Source organism: Moschus berezovskii, chromosome 18, assembly GCF_049115385.1.
Source record: "Moschus berezovskii isolate FMDL1 chromosome 18, NW_MosBer_1.0, whole genome shotgun sequence".
NCBI classification, from domain to species: Eukaryota; Metazoa; Chordata; class Mammalia; order Artiodactyla; family Moschidae; genus Moschus; species Moschus berezovskii.
Window position 1 is genome coordinate 60,584,891 of NC_142477.1, and position 17,211 is coordinate 60,602,101.

The 17,211-nt window shown below is 33.5% G+C and overlaps 1 protein-coding gene across 5 annotated transcripts in view; it reads left to right on the forward strand.

The window, feature by feature from the left end:
- KIF2A (kinesin family member 2A) overlaps positions 1 to 17,211 on the forward strand; it is a 76,474-nt gene that overhangs the window by 49,433 nt on the left and 9,830 nt on the right. For 4 of the 5 annotated variants that reach the window (XM_055422009.2, XM_055422011.2, XM_055422012.2 and 1 more), the window contains exons 8-18: positions 1,785 to 1,839; positions 2,228 to 2,390; positions 4,613 to 4,703; positions 4,801 to 4,864; positions 5,422 to 5,513; positions 5,876 to 6,018; positions 6,326 to 6,530; positions 7,813 to 7,923; positions 9,014 to 9,081; positions 13,251 to 13,401; positions 16,655 to 16,756. In XM_055422009.2, the coding sequence (XP_055277984.1) occupies positions 1,785 to 1,839; positions 2,228 to 2,390; positions 4,613 to 4,703; positions 4,801 to 4,864; positions 5,422 to 5,513; positions 5,876 to 6,018; positions 6,326 to 6,530; positions 7,813 to 7,923; positions 9,014 to 9,081; positions 13,251 to 13,401; positions 16,655 to 16,756 (1,245 nt within the window). Of the gene's footprint in view, positions 1 to 1,784; positions 1,840 to 2,227; positions 2,391 to 4,612; positions 4,704 to 4,800; positions 4,865 to 5,421; positions 5,514 to 5,875; positions 6,019 to 6,325; positions 6,531 to 7,812; positions 7,924 to 9,013; positions 9,082 to 12,000; positions 12,115 to 13,250; positions 13,402 to 16,654; positions 16,757 to 17,211 lie in introns of all 5 variants that reach the window. The other variant, XM_088827719.1, reaches the window with a different exon arrangement.

The window sequence follows — 17,211 nt, forward strand, 5'->3', positions numbered from 1 at the left end:
ATATTTAGCTCTGTTACTTTTTCCTCTTTTTATGGGTGTTCCTTCTCCGTATTTTAAGAAGAAAATCAAGAAACCATTGAGCATTCCCTGATGACGCAATGGTTAGGACTCCAAGCTGGGGGCCTGGGTTCAATCCCTGGTCAGGAAACTAAGATCCCATAAGCCACTCAGTGCAGCCAGAAAAAGAGAAAGAAACTACCCACAGTTACTCTTAGTTCCCATAATTGATACATTAGACATGCTTCTCACAGAGATACCTGTTTCACAGCAAAACCTTCAAGTCCTTGGTGGTGGTGGTTCCGTCACTACATCATGTCCGACTCTTTGCGACCCCATGGACTGCAGCACACCTAGCTTCCCTGTCCTCCACTATATCCCGAAGTTTGCTCAAGTTTAAATAAAAAGTTAATTAGTAGTACTGAACTGAACTGAAGTGAAGTGGGAATGATGCTGGTCGACAGCCCAAGCCAAGAGGAAATAATTTGGAATTGAGATAAGTGATGGTCAGAAAGCAGATTGGGTCTCTGACATCATCCTTGACTGTTGCTCTGCCCTTCTAAGGACTTTGCTAAGCAACTGTCACTTATACTTTCATCTCAATTCCAAGTTTATTTCCTCCTGGCTTGGACTGTAGATCCCACCATCATTCCAGCTTACTGCTAATTAATTTTTATTTTTAAATAAATGTTATTTTTGACTTTTAACAGTAAGTAGTGATTATCCCCGACTCGATGAAAATGAGTTTGAGTGAACTCCGGGAGTTGGTGATGGACAGGGAGGCCTGGCGTGCTGTGATTCATGGGGTCGCAGAGAGTCGGACACAACTGAGCGACTGAACTGAATGATTATTGAGGACTGCTGTAAACCAAAACTCTAGTGCTTAAAAAATGTCTTATTTTGCATTCCTTTCCTATTGAAGAATGAGAATTTACTAGACAGGAATACTTTTGTAATTTGTATTGGTGAAAAATAATACATCTGACCTAGCATACATGGACTGTACTGGGTACACAAATACGTTTATGTTGGGCAGATGTATTATATATGATTTAACAGTAGTTCATAACATCTGGTCTTGTATATTTTAGTTCTTGTTGTCCCTCCATTTGTTTAACTTATATCTGAGCTCAGACTTTACAGTAGTGTTTGGAGAACTTTTTCTGAAAAGGGCCTGATATTTTTGGCTTTGTGAACCATATTTTCTGTGTTACAACTTTTCAATTCTGACTTTGTAGTATGAAAAGCAGCCATAGACAATTACTTTATATTAAATATAAAAAAAATAAAATAAATATCATTACAAGGCAAATATTAGGAACATAAGTTTTATGAAAAAATATTTGTCTAATTAATTGGCATATTATGAAATTGTTCAAATTATTTTGCCTAATAATCTTCTGATAGTGCTGTTTCTTTTCTGCATATAGTTATCTTTGCCAACAACTTTCCCTCTAGTTCAGTCTGATAGGAAATTTTACTTTTGTTGTATACAGCCCATCTTGACATGAATAAGGTGGCTTCTTAATGTGAACCTGTTGCAAGCAAGAGTAGTTGTGTCATCTGCAAAGTTATTTCCTAGATGTTTACCAGATGACAAAATCAGCAAGTTTCCATTATACTTTGAATTTTTTAAATAATTGTGTCTGATGACTCTTAAAATTTGTGTATTACATATCCTATTTTTGCTGTGCATAAATTTCTAAAACCTTAGAAATATTGTATAATTAACTTTTCAGTGTTTTGTAATTCATTGATAATAACTGGAAAGCTTATTTTATTTCTAGATTGATGAACACAGGATATGTGTTTGTGTAAGAAAACGACCACTCAATAAAAAAGGTATGTTTGTTGAGCTCTTATCAAAAGTCAGTTTTTGTCCTGTTTGCGGTTTATTTTGATAGTTGAAGAAATCAAATTGATTTGGAAGAGTTAAATGTAAATAATTTCATTTGCATATAAACATTAGGCAGATTTCTGTGGTTAGGGCTGTTGATGTGTTATTGCTGTAAGACTCTTTGCCTTTCCAAGCTTTACGGAAATCTTGATTTTCTTTTTTAACTTTGTTGTTGAAATATTCTATTTGAATGGCATATTTATGGGATATTTATATTTACAGGGTTATACTACTTTTATCTAAATTCTTACTACTTAAAATAAGTTTTGTTCGTTAACTCAAATGATGTGAAAATTACTGGCCATTGATTTTTTTTTTAATTTATTCTTCTAGAAACTCAAATGAAAGATCTTGATGTAATCACAATCCCTAGTAAAGATGTTGTGATGGTACATGAACCAAAACAAAAGGTAGATTTAACAAGGTATCTAGAAAACCAAACATTTCGTTTTGATTATGCCTTTGATGACTCAGCTCCTAATGAAATGGTTTACAGGTAGGTAAATTTGTTGTAAATCATAATTTGTTCTTGTTCTATGTTCAGGGCGTTCACCACCACCTTGAAACTTATATTGATCTTAGCATATCTCTCCAGAGGTGCAATATCCTTTTATCCCCTGAGTTTAAACAAATAAGAATATTTAATAAGCACAATAATAAACACTAATACTGGTTTTCTTTAATGCTCCTCAAACCAGTTTTCATTACCAATTAACTTATACACTGTGTAATATACCATATGTATGGATAAGAAATTTCTAGACAATACTTTCTGTACCTCTGGAGATGGGATGTGGTTATTTTTCCTTTGTAAATATCTGCAGTATTTTAAAGAAATTTAACTGTTATACATCAGACATTTATTTGTCTAAATCTTTATTGACCACTTAAGGAAAAAAGTTCTGAAATCTATGTGCATTTGGCTAGTTTATCATATTTAAGCTTTGGAATAATTTTAGTATATGAAATTCTTATGTGTTCGCATATTTAACCTACAAACAATTCAAACTTGTGTATTATGCATTGATGTCCCACATTTTATCCAAATTTAGATTTTCATACATAGTTTGTAAACATTTACTTCTCATTATTTAACAGGTCAATTTTAGCAGCATTGTTATTTCAGTCTATATTAAATGCTCTTGGCAGTTACTTGAATGCTATGCTTCATTGCCCTTTTATTTTATAAATTTGACTGGAAAACAAAATTAATTAGTGAGAATGCTAACAAGTTATGATAAATGAGATCCTGTTAAGATCAACTCCTCTTGTCTTAAGCCAGTAAACTGGTAGTTCAGCTCTAAAGAAAGAGGACAAAATTAGAGTACATGAATGCTAGATAGAGGTATTATGAAGAATTTGTTTTAAAAGGGAATTATAATTACAAATTGTATATTTTTTACCTTTCTGAGAACTGAGTCTTCTCCTTCTCCCTCACTCCCTGGTCTCCTTCCACTACTGTCTCATAAATATATCTGTCTGACTTTTATAATCATTTTCAAGAAATCATTTATAAAGGTGCATTTCTGTGTATGTGCTAGATTTAGTAAACATTTTGTTTCACCCTGTATTCATGCTTCTTAATTTTACCAATATTAATTCTGTCCCCTTTCTCGTATCCTTAACTTCTATGGAGTGAGGAATTAGGCTTTTTTTTTCTGTCCTATCACTCTTCAGACTCATTTCTACTTCTGTTTGATTCGAACTTTTTTCTGCTTCTTTTGTTCTATACTTTCTCCAGTTGTGCCTTTGAAAAATCAGTAGAGCTGTATAAAGTGTTCACATACGTTCTTTTGAAGCCTGTGTAAAAAATCCATTTGTTTTATATCATGCTTTTTAGAGAGCACTGCTCAATAAAGTATTTTTTTGTCCCTCCTTACCTTTTTAATCTTGATTCCAGCAGTGATTATACCAATTCATAATACTGGGCATCCTTTTCCTGAATCAAGACTGTCAGTTCAGAATTCATTGTCTTACACACATCGTTTATATTTACTTATTCACATTCAGGAAAATTTTACCACTTTTATACTTCTTAAGATAATGTTTTTGTACTTTAAAGCGTCTGTCTACAATGCGGGAGACCTGGGTTCGATCCCCAGGTCGGGAAGATTCCCTGGAGAAGGAAATGGCAACCCACTCCAGTACTCTTGCCTAGAATATCCCGTGGACAGAGGAGCCTGGTGTCCATAGGGTCGCGAAGAGTTGGATATGACTGAGGGACTTCACTTTGTTTCTTTCTTTCCCCCTCTAGCTTTTCTTTTTGAGATTACCAGTCTTGATTCTGTTACTGTTGAAACCTTTGATACATTTTTGAGTTTGGGTTTTGGTTTTCATGTATGTCCTACTTGTCTGGCTGATATTACCATATTTTGTTGTTACTTTTTAAAACTTTCCTATTGTCTTCTTTTAATATATATGTCTTTAGCTCAGCTACTATCAGGTTTTTTTTCCCCCTGGCAGTTATTAATTTTGTGGCCATTTTTATTATGGAATTATTGCTTGAAGATATGCAGTAAAGAGCTTTAAGCAATTCTAGGACATGGACATTTAAAATTTTAAATCAGTGGACTCAACTGTGGTCTTAGAGTTGAGCCTACTGGTTTGTTAAAAATCTTGGTGTAAGATTTGTTTATTAATAACACTAGATGCTAGTTTTATTACTTATTTAATTTAAATATTAACAGTACATTCTGACTGGTGCGTTTTATTTTTAAGGTTTACAGCTAGACCACTAGTGGAAACTATATTTGAGAGGGGAATGGCTACATGCTTTGCTTATGGGCAGACTGGAAGTGGAAAGACTCATGTAAGTAATTCGTTAGTTACATCCTGGTAGGAAGCTGGTTTATTTTTCTTGTACCTTAGTTGTAAGACCTAAATTCTTTTTTCTTTTTAACATATAGACAATGGGAGGTGACTTTTCAGGAAAGAACCAAGATTGTTCTAAAGGAATTTATGCATTAGCAGGTAACTCCTTTTTGGGTATCATTTATAACATTCTTCTTGAATATTATTCAGGTGGTTTGGAAAAAGATTTGGAAGTACAGTCCAGAATTTTAAGGGTTATTAATGCTGTCCTTACTACGTATTTTGTCAGTTTTAGGTTATTGGACTGCTTTGGAAAGAGCTTTGCTTTGGGGGCAGAAATCTTGATTGTGTGTGTGTTGTAATCTGACACATTGTTGGAGCTTAGTATTGTTGAATAGCTGCTTTGTGAAAAGTTCCCATTTGGTATAATTAAGAAAGTACCCTTATTATGACCACTTACAATTTTATGCTATTTATAAAGATAGTAGCATTCTTTTCTTGAATATGAAGGAGAGTGACTTCTAAACTGTCGATGTAGACAGACTGTTACTATTTTTTGTAAAGTTAGTATCCACTTTAGTCTTCATTTTTATTATTGATACTATCATTCTAGGTAAGCATAAACTGATTCCTCTGAAAATAGAAAATTTGAATTTCTTTTTAAAAACAATTTTATTGCATCTTAACAAATTTTCTCCATATGAAATTATTGGCAGCTCGGGATGTATTTTTAATGCTAAAGAAGCCAAACTATAAGAAGTTGGAACTTCAAGTGTATGCAACCTTTTTTGAAATTTATAGTGGTAAGGTAAGTTGAAATTTTAAAATAATTTTTGTAATCTTTGTAAATTGTGCTTTTAAAATATATAACATAAAATTTACCATTTTAACTATTTTTTAGTCTAGAAGTTCATCAGAATTGAGTGCATTCACATTGTTGGACAGTTGTTGCCACTACCTAATTGCTATATGTGTTTAGAATATTACTTTAAAGTTTTGTGTATGAGATTTTTAAAAAAATTCCCTTTGAAATTCTTTAACTTCAGTATCAATCATTATTATTCTAATAACAGTTATTACTAGGATTCTCTGAAATAATTTTGTAGACTCCGAATGACTCATTTTTATAGAACTGTTCTTATTTTCAAAAGCTTTTTTTTTTTTTTTTAGGTGTTTGACTTGCTAAATAGGAAAACAAAATTAAGGGTGCTTGAAGATGGAAAACAACAAGTTCAAGTGGTGGGATTACAGGAACGGGAGGTCAAATGTGTTGAAGATGTACTAAAACTCATTGACATAGGCAACAGTTGCAGGTAACTCATTTTAATAAAGAGAAACAATTTGATGATCAATTTTAGATACTTTGATTATAACTTGAGAGCAAAGCAAGATGTTATTCAGAGTATCTTGAAAATAAAAATCATTGTTCATCAAGACTTTTTGAAGTGTGCCAGGTTAAATTGCATTAATCTCATTATGTTTGTGTATAATTTCACAATAGCTCTTTTATATTTAAATAATAAAAACGGGATAGTTTTTTGTTTCTATTTTTAATGAAAATATTGTGGCTTGCACAAATTGAACTTTTTCCATATCAAAATGTTCTTAATTACATTGTAGAACATCCGGTCAAACATCTGCAAATGCACATTCATCTCGGAGCCATGCAGTGTTTCAGATTATCCTTAGAAGGAAAGGAAAACTACATGGCAAATTTTCTCTCATCGATTTGGCTGGAAATGAAAGAGGAGCTGATACTTCCAGTGCGGACAGGCAAACGAGGCTTGAAGGTGCTGAAATTAATAAAAGCCTTTTAGCACTCAAGGTAAATAAAGTCCTTTTAATTGTAAAAAGTCTCTTACTTTTGACTTTAATTTTGTTTACTCAGTTACAAAATGATAGTGTTTTTTTTTTCTAATAGAGATTATCAAAATTTAGTTGTTTATGTTTGCAGTTATAGATTTTTATTGTTCTCAGAAATTTTCTTTATACATATTATTTATTCTTTTTAGGGTCGTTAAAAGATCTGTTAGTTGACAGGCCGCTTCCAAATAGTTGACAGACTATTTAGGGAGATTCCAGGGAGCCTTAATCATTAATCAATCTTTTTTCTTGAAGGAGAGCAAAGAACCACAAAGCTGAGCTAAGAAAAAGAAAGTTTCCCTGAAAAATGTGGAATGACTTTCAGAAAGTTAGGCCAATATTATATATCTCTCTTGACTAACAAAAGAAAGCATTCTGTTTTTTCTTTTATGGGAAAAGTTTAACAAAGCTATGACAAATCTAGATAGTATATTAAAAAGCGGAGACATCATTTTGCTGACAAAGGTCCATAAAGTCAAAGCTATGGTTTGACTGTAGTCAAACCAGTAGTCATGTATGGATGTGAGAGTTGAACCATAAAGAAGGCTCAGCGCTGAAGAATTGATACTTTTGAACTGTGGTGCTAGAGAAGACTCTTGAGAATCCCTTGGAAAGCAAGGAGATCAAACCAGTCAATCCTAAAGGAAATCAACCCCGAATATTCATTGGAAGGACTGATCCTGAAGCTGAAGCTCCAATACTTTGACTACCTGATGTGAAGAGCCGACTCATTGGAAAACACTGATGCTGGGAAAGATTGAAGGCAAAAGGAGAATAGGGTGTGGCAGAGGATGAGATGGTTAGATAGCATCAGCGACTCAATGTTCGTGAAGCTGAGCAACCTCTGGGAGATAGTGAAGGACAGGGAAGTCTGGCGTGCTGCAGCCCGTGGGATTTTATGAGTCAGATATGACTTAGCAACTGAACAACAACAGTTATCCGACTGCCTGTCAGTTCTCAACACCAGTCATAGTCTCGGGCAGAATCTCTTGGAATTAACAAAGTAGTCTTTTAGTTAGATTGTTTTACGGGGTTTGTTTCTGGAGCTTTTATTTCCCAAATTTCATTTCTTGAATAAGGATTTATGAGAACATTTTTACTGTGCTGTAAATCTCTTGATAGAATTTTCAGAGCTGATCAAATCTTAAATGTTAGGGTTATTAGAAGAGATCTTTAAAATACGTTTGTTAAGATTACTCTTGATAAGAAGCATAATCTGTGAAATTTGCTTTCTTAATTTTCAGGAGTGCATCAGAGCCTTAGGTAGAAATAAACCTCATACTCCTTTCCGAGCAAGTAAACTCACTCAGGTGTTAAGAGATTCATTCATAGGTGAAAACTCTCGTACCTGCATGGTAAGTTTGCTTGTTTTGTCTTAATCCTAAATGAATAATTATACAACTTCTATGGGAAATTTATGACATACATTAATGGCATTTAAAGTCTTCTACTGTGATGCAGTGAAACTTAAAAATGTGGTCCCTGCCAGTCTGATAGGATTGTATAACAGTTATAATACATTCATTAGTTCAGTACATTCATACACTGTACTAATTACAACATCTAAGTCCTCTGGAGATTGGTTTCCACTGCTTTCTGTTTTCCTTACATATTGGTCACACTTCTTTCTTCATATGTCTAGAATTTTGGATTATATAATTTTCATTATGAATGAATATCTTATAGACATTCTGGATTCTGTTATGTTCTTATGAAGATTATGTTGTTACTGTTATTTTAGCAGAAAGTTAACTTAGCTGAACTCCAAACTCTTATCTCCCCTGCTCTGGGCAGCAACTGACCTTGAAATCTCTGTTTAGCTCTTTTAGATTAAGCTGTGTTTCTTATAGTCAGCTTTGTGTACTCCAGTTCAGGGGTCAGGCAGAGATTTGGGTAATGTGTGTATTTGGGTAGAGTACTCATGTGTATGTACACACACAGACACACAGACACACACACACATTTCTCCCTCTATGGTTACTTCTCTTCTGGGACAAACTTCATTTCCCAGCTGCTATGGTGCAAACTTATTTCCCAGCTACTATGGTGCCACCTCCAAACTGTGCTTTATTTAGTTTCTTAACTAGTGAAACCCCAGGTTTTTATTGAAGTTTTAGTTGTCCTGTGTGACAGCAGCACAATGTGCCCTTAGGTTAAAAAAAAATTTGTCAAAAAGAGGGGCAGTCAGTACTCAGTGTTACTCCCTTCTTTGAGGTGTTGACCTCCGTTCTCTGCCTGATGTTCGATCATTTTGTGGTGCTATTAGAGCTGTGTATATTTTAACTGGAGTTTATAATTACTATATGATTATGGGTGTGAGATACTGAATTATCTTGGAGTTTTTTTTTTTTGGATGACCATATTAAGATTAGACCTTAAGGACCCATGTGTCTCTATTACTGTCATCTATAACATTTACTTTATCTTTGCATTTTCCCCCCATAGATTGCTACAATCTCTCCAGGAATGGCATCCTGTGAAAATACCCTCAATACATTAAGATATGCAAATAGGTATGAGATATGGTTATTTTGAAGTTCGAAAGGAATAGAACAGTATATGATTTGATTTAATATCTTACAGGGTAAATCTTATTACATTGTTCTTTCCATTTTCAAAAAAGTTTTTGCATGGTATTTGTTGAAATGATATTTAAAATCATTTTATCACATCCTAAAAACAAAAATAATTAGAAATCTGTTGAGTAACTTGAGAAGACAGTTATATTTTTAGTAGAATTGGTCTTACTCAAGAACATGATACATTTTTCCATTTAACCAAGTTATATTTCGTAGTATTAGTTCTCATTAAGACTCAAAAAGTAAGTATCAGGCGCCAGTCTGTATTTCTTAAATTATTTTGCTATATGCTAAAAAATTAATCTAGGAATTCAGTAGTGATAGCACCGTTCTTTGTGGTGTTCTATCTGGGTTACATTTTATTATTTATGAAAATACTGTTACAAACTTTAATAGACAATTGGATTATTACAAATGAGAGGACAGAAAGCATTATACACTGTTAAAACAGTTTGTTCCCATTGCTCTTATTTTAAATGACTATTTATATAGTTTTAAATTTCTATTATCACATACTGCATTTGTGATTTTAACCTAAAGATAAAATTCCTCTTTGTATTCCATTTCTAGTGTGGCGAGTCTTTTAATTTTGCTAAACATGAGTATTTGTACTGTTTTTTTGTTTTAGTCACTATTGAGATTTTATTTTTAATCTTTCATTACGATGTTAAATATACATATAGGAAAGTACCCAAACATAATGTAATAAATGAATACTTCATACATTACATAATATAATATAATGAATACTTACAAATTCTGGTCATCAGACCTGGAAATAGAACATTTCCAGTCCCCCCAGAAAATTCCCCATGTGTCCCTTTCTGATCACAAATCCTGAATAACATGCCTAAATCCCTTCATCTCAATCCATTAATCCGTTATCCTGATTTTGGAATAAATTGCTCAATTTTCTTTCTTTCTCCCTTTTTAAAAATAGTCTTACTACCTATGAATGTATCTTTGAACAATATAGGTAACTGTATTTGAACTTCACATAAATGAGAACACCCTTTGTTCTTTTGTATTTTGCTTTCGCTTCAACAGATTTTAAAAAATCATCAGTAGAAACTGTTGGAAAGTATAAACTTAACTTTTGCCAAAAGATGAAAAATAATTTCTTTAAAAATATAATAGAATTTTATTTTTAAATGTAATCCGTTTTAAACTTTGAATTATAAAATCCTTGCTGTGAACCTTTAATCATTCTTTGTAGTGAACACTTTTGGTATTGTAGGATTTTTATCACTAATTTAAAATGCTTCTTATTTCAGAATTGTTCATGGGAGAGATGAGGAAGAACAGCTTAGTGTTACAGTCCTGCTGTAGAATTAAAACCCTCATGTCTTCAGACTTCTGTATTTGGCTATTCCTCTAGTTCATTTAGACCCAAGTAAAATATTTTAATTTATTATCATGTAATATGATTCATTTGCAACATTACTAACCATCTGGGACAAACAGTTCTGTCTTTTATTTCCATATCTCTAGGAATAAAGATTTTCAACCTCCTTTGATAGCTCATTTGAGGAACATAATTCCTGCATATAGTATAGTTCAGCTTGGGCAAGAGAGCTTTGAATAGAGGGAAAATGTGTGGTTAGGGGCTAAAAGGATACCTAAATGAGGATATTCTGAAAGAATAAGATAAGTAATGGGGTTGGGAGTAAAAAAGCGATTAAGTCAGTATTACAAATTTACGTTTGTCAGCATGTATGTAAATAAGCTTTCCAAAGTGACTATAAAGGATAAAGGGCAAATGAATGTGATATTGAACCTTTGAGAGTAGACATTACCAAAAGGTCAAAGAAAGATTCTCAGTATAAGATATTACTAGTTTTATCTATGTGACTATTTTTGATGTGTAATTCATTTCAGTAATTTCATTTAGTTTAACTTGAGAAGGAATGAGAAAACTAGAGAATATGGTTGGTATATATTGAAGTGTTCAAACGTAAAATATGTACTCAGCCAGGTTTGAACCTCAGTCGTGCCACACTCACTGAGTGAACCTGGGTAAGGTTCTTTATTGCTCCGAACCAATTTCTTACCAGTAAAATGGTGGTAGTACCACAACATTGTCGAAATGGTTAAATAATGTCTAAGAAATACTAATCATGCTATCTGCTGATAGAAAGTAATTAATAAATATTGCCTACTAGTATGAAGTGGGATTGGCCCAAAGAGGATATAGGAACTCAAAAAAGTTGGTGCAGAAACCCATGATGTGGTTAATACCCCTGTTAGATACATTGTCAAAAACAATTAAAATTCCATCGCTAAAGGATTTTCTTTGCCATGATTTATCATCTGAATCACCAAACACAGAAAATTGTTTGAGTGACTGTTTTATCAGTTTGTTTCAAAGTTGCTTCATAACTGATACATTCTAGGTGCATAGGAAAGAAGTTAATTCACTATAAAGATTGTGTGCCATTAGGACTTTAATTCTCTTCCGTCCTGTTTGAAATTCTCTTCCGTCCTGTTTGAAAAGACTGCAAGACTGTTGAGGACTCATTAATGCTAATAAAATACTCAAGGTATTGACTACAGAAGGAAATTAGACACGAGTGGTCATGTAGCTTATACAGGGCATTTCAAATTTAGTTGATGGTCTAGTTAAACTTCTAGAAAAGATCATGGGAAAAAGAAGAATTATGGAGTAGGGAATCAATAGAACAAAGGGTTTCAAATACCTCTTAACTTTAATTATTTGTAAGATAGTGTAAATGCATTGTCACAACAAAGTTGATCCTTTTCTAATCAAATTAGTATTAAATGAAAACTTGAAATGTGCATTCCTGTCTTTACAAGAGCATTTTCTTTTAATTTGTTGCTGTTTTGGTGCTGCAGAGTAAAGGAGTTTGGAATTAGTCCATCAGACATTCCCTTCTCACAGGGTAGTGGCAGTCGCCCTGATCTCTCTCCTTCTTATGAGTATGACGACTTTTCTCCTTCGATTACCAGGTCTACTTTATTCTGTACATATGATGTTTATTGTGATAGTTTCTTTTGGGTTATGCTATGTATAAATGTTTCACAGCATTTACTTCTTTTGTCCTGAGCCATTTTATTTTTCATTTTCATTTAGTTTGACAGGTGGTGGTTATACTGCATGATCTTAATTTTTACATACTTTATTCATTTATTTGCTTTAAAATGTTGATTTAAATTCAGGCTTCCTTTTCCCCTCTCATATTTTTAAGGATGATGTCATCTTTGCATATTGATTATTAAAGGATAGACTGTCTTATTTAAAAGGAAAGTTTACATTCTTTCTGCAAGGAAATCACAAGAATCATCTTGACTTAAAAAATGGATGCTTGGGGGCGTCCTTCGTGGCCCAGTGATTAAGAATCCATGCTTCCAGCGCAGGGGGTGCAGATTCAATCCCTGATTGGAACTAAGATCCCATATGCTGCATGGTGTGACAAGTAAATAAAAATTTTTTAAAAAAAAGTGTACCCTCTCCCAAATGTGTAAATTTAAGTATAAGGGGGTAAACTTTTTTTAATGATAAAACTTTATAGCTTCTGATCTTTGTGGATTAGAAATATTTCATGTGTAGGTATTTTAATTTTAATTGAGCCTTGTAACTACCAAAAATCTGCAAAGTATATTAAATTCTTTGATTTTTGGAGGACTTCCCTGGTGGTTCAGTAGTTAAGACCGTGCTTCAACTCCAGAGTGCATGGTTTCGATCCCTGGTTGGAGAACTGAGACCCTACCTGCCACACAGTGCAGCCAAAAAAAAAACCTGATTTTTTACAATGATGCATTTATTAATCTAAGTACTGTTGTTAACATTTTTAACTGTAACAAATGTCTCATTTATTTTGAAATTCTGAATCAACTTTGATTCTTAATTTGTTATGCACAGTAATTATGTTTGAAGTACTTATATAAAGTTGTATCTAAGTAAATTCCTAAAGTTTAATATCTCAGCATACCTTAATATTTCTACAGATTTCAGTTAGATTTGATCTGGAAAGCTGACATCATCATATTAATATGTTAATTGAATTGCTTTTATATTAAATAGGTTGATATTTCTTGTCCCTCATGAGTCTTTGTTAATTAAAGATACTCTTATGTGTTTATAGGGTTAAAGAACTGACTGTGGATCCAACTGCTGCTGGTGACGTCCGTCCAATAATGCACCATCCCCCAAATCAAATTGATGACTTAGAGGCACAGTGGGGTGTGGGCAGTTCCCCTCAGAGGGATGATCTAAAACTTCTTTGTGAACAGAATGTAAGTGACATAATATAATGGTAATTATCTTAGTTGTTTCATACATACCAGAATAAGTGAAAACTGTCTTCTAAATCAGGAATCAATAAACTAAAGCTTGTGGGCCTCCCATCTATTTTTACAAATAAAGTTTGTTGAAGTATGGCCATGCTTGTTAAGAACAGAGGTGACAAAGACCATGTATAGCTCACAAGCCCAAAATATATACTAAAGTTCGCTGACCCTGATCTAACTATTTTTTCCAGATTTTATACTAATTAAAATTGCGGGATTTATTTTTAGCTATGCTGGGTCTTTGTTGCCGTTTGAGCTTTTCTCTAGTTTCAGTGAGCAGGAGCTACTCACTAGTTGAGTTGCACAGGCTGCTCATTGCAGTGTACAGGCTTTAGGGCACGTGGGCTCAGAAGTTCTGGCTTCTAGGCTCTAGAGCACAGGCTTGATAGTTGTGGCTCACTGGCTTTGTTGCTCTGCAGCATATGGGATCTTCTTGGATCAGGATTGAACCCGTGTCTCCTGCATTGGCAGGCGGATTCATTACCACTGAGCCACCAGGGAAGTGCCTAAAATCGGGGAATTTTTAAAGTAATGCAGACAAGTTTGAGGATTGTACAGGAAACAGACAAGTTGAGAATTGTACATGCAGTATATCCTATACATAAAGCTTAGAAACAAGATTAACTAAATGGATATATACTAAAAGGACTCATGAACTATATAAAAAATGAAAAAATCTGACATTTGTTACACCTAGATGCTTTCTGTATTTTTGAATGTTTGGTGACATTTCATTATTTAAAATTTTGATTCCCCTGTTGCTCAAAAATAATAATGCATAAGGACAAAGATGTATTAAAAAAAATAACAAAAAAGCACAGATACTTTCACATAGTTATTTAACTTCATTTTAAAAATGTATAATCTGTATAGTTTTATATCAGTTTTCCCACTGAGAATCCTATAATGGCATTTTCTTATGATAAAAGATAGTATTTATTAGTTGCTTATTACCTCATGACACATATTTGCTAAGCATTTTATTAACTGACAGAGTCCTCACATTTTCGAAAAGATTAAGTAATAAGTGCTGAAGCCAGGCAGAAGCCTGGGTTTTTGTTATTCCCGAGTGAATCTTATGTCAATTAAATTTATTGCTTGCTGCAATAAGATATTCTTTAAAAACAGTATAAGTTTAATGTGTTATATACTTTCCAGCAGGTATTTGAAAGTCCAAATATTCTAGAGTGACAAATGAACATACTAATTTTGTTACCATGTTCCAAAATACTTCCTATTAATAAAGCAGGACTTAATGCAGCAGTTCTCAACCAGGAATGACTTGGCCCCTCCCCAGGGAAAAATGTATGGAGACATCTTTGGTCATCCCAAGTGGGATGGTGTTGCTAATATCTAGTGGGTTGAGGCGGGGGATGATGCTCAATATCATACAATGCACAGGGACATTCTCCCCCCACAAACCCCCACAAAATGTCTGTGATGCTGAAGTTAAGAAACCTGGTTTAAATAAGAGTTCTCAACTTTGAACCATAGACGATAAAAAACTAAAAATGAAATCCTGGTGTTAGTCTATCCTCTGTCCCCCAAAAGCTTTGAAAGAGACTATAGTTGCTTCTAAAATCCTTAAAGCAAAACCCTGCCTTGGTTCTACATATGGTGCCTTCAAAGATACTGAAAACCAGAATGAGACAGACACTCCCTACAGCATATCTTTCCCATTTTATTCTTGTATCTGTTGGGTCTCTGTGGGACCTTAATTGGGAGAGGTTAGCTAGGTCACTGGAACTAATCTAGACACTTTTTAAGCGTGACATTATGGTTCTTGCAACCTTCTCTATGTATGAGAGAGGGTGAATTTCTTTCAACTTTGCCTTCCCCAGAGAACTATCTTGAGATAGTTCAGCATTAGCCTTTAGTTAAGTATTGATGCATGTGTTACATATTCTTAATGCTATATTAAATTTTAACAAGGTAGGTAAAATGGAATCGTGTCTGGGACATACTCAGGAGATAAAAGAAATACAGTAGACAGACTAAGAGGATAATCAGGTGCATTAGAATTCCGTAAGTAGTTGTAGAGATAAAAAAGTACTCTGCGTGGACTGCATGGAAGTGATAGGAATTTGCATAGTATCTTGAAGCAAAGGAAAGACAGGACGTTCTGGGCTTGGCAGGGAGGTGGGCAGATAAACTAAGTAAAGGTTTTTGATTGTGGGTTTACCAGAAAGACATAATATGAGAGAATCATGCCTGCATGTCTTGATAAAAAACAGATAGATGGCTCTTTTCGCAAAGAGAAAATAAAAAATTCTTTAGCTAATGTGATTATATAAACTTGTAGGGATGGTAGCATATTGATGAAAGAGTCAAATGTCTACTTACAGTACTTAATTTAACCAAGATACAACCATATATTTAGAATTGTGTATTTTGTTAGAAAAATGTTGCTTTCGCACTGACATTTTATAAAACAATTTTAAGTGAACTTCTCTATCACTGTGGCTGCGTTTTGAGGAAATAAATCATTAGATACTAGAGTTGGAAAGGAAGCTCAAAAAAGAAAACAAAGCTGGAGAAGTTTGACTTGGTATAGGACCAAAATATATGATGTGTAACATTTTTTGTGGATGAAGTAAGAGTCGTGAATTATCCACTAAAACTTCTGTAAAAAAACAAGTCAATTATGTAGTACAATTCAGAGTTAAATTTAGTAAGAGTTAAGACCTTCAGAATACCAGTTTGATAGTCACAGTCATGAAGGATGTAATATTTACATCTCTGTTATACTGAAATGTTATTTTAAATGAACATTGAATGAACTTAAAACTCAACATTTTGCTTCTTATACTGAAAAAAAATTTAAGACATATATATGAATTGTGAGTGAAAGTAAACAATGCTGAGGAAATATTTCATTATATTTATAGCCTGCAATAAATGTACTTTTGAAAAGTTGCACTCCTGAAAGACTGCTTTTTTAGAGTAATTCTGTAGTAAAGCTTGGGCTAAGTGAAAACTATCTCTTACTGATATGTTTGAGTTGTCTTACTGAATGTTAAATATTTTTGACCCATGAAAAGAAATTCTGGTTTTGCCTTTTGTTTTTTTAGTCTTTAACATTCAGGCTTCCTTAGTTTCTCAGTTGTATTTTTGTAAATGACATAGAAAAATCATTTTTTTATTATAACATTTAAAATATAAACTTATGTCATAGCTTTTAAACTGTTTTTATTTTAAGGAAGAAGAGGTTTCTCCACAGTTGTTTACTTTCCACGAAGCTGTCTCACAAATGGTAGAAATGGAAGAACAAGTTGTAGAAGATCACAGAGCAGTATTCCAGGTGAAGTATCTTAATCACATGTTTTTCTAGAAAAATTAACTACTAATGACTTCTGAATGTCACACTAATCTAAAAAAGCCCTTATTTATGTTTATGCAGATGTCTATTTGTAGGGCATATGAAACAGTAAATTTTGAATAGAATGAATGATGACTGCAAACAAACTTTCTTTGCAGCTATGGTAAAAAGATGTGGTTGATTTCTACTATTCTCCCACTTTCTTTGCTTTTGTTAGTTGTCTATTTTTAGAGGAGCTGATCTTCTGCCCTCCTTTACCTCTTTCTTCATGGTAGGCAGTTGGAAAACTCTTCTAAAGGGTATCAGAGCAGTTGAGGAATAGTTAATCTTTGCAGAAAAGGAAGGTTATTTCAGGAGAGTTACTGCACTGACTGAGCTGTCAGTCGCAAATGACTGAGGGGGAATATATTCCTTCATGTAGCCATAACTCTTTAGGT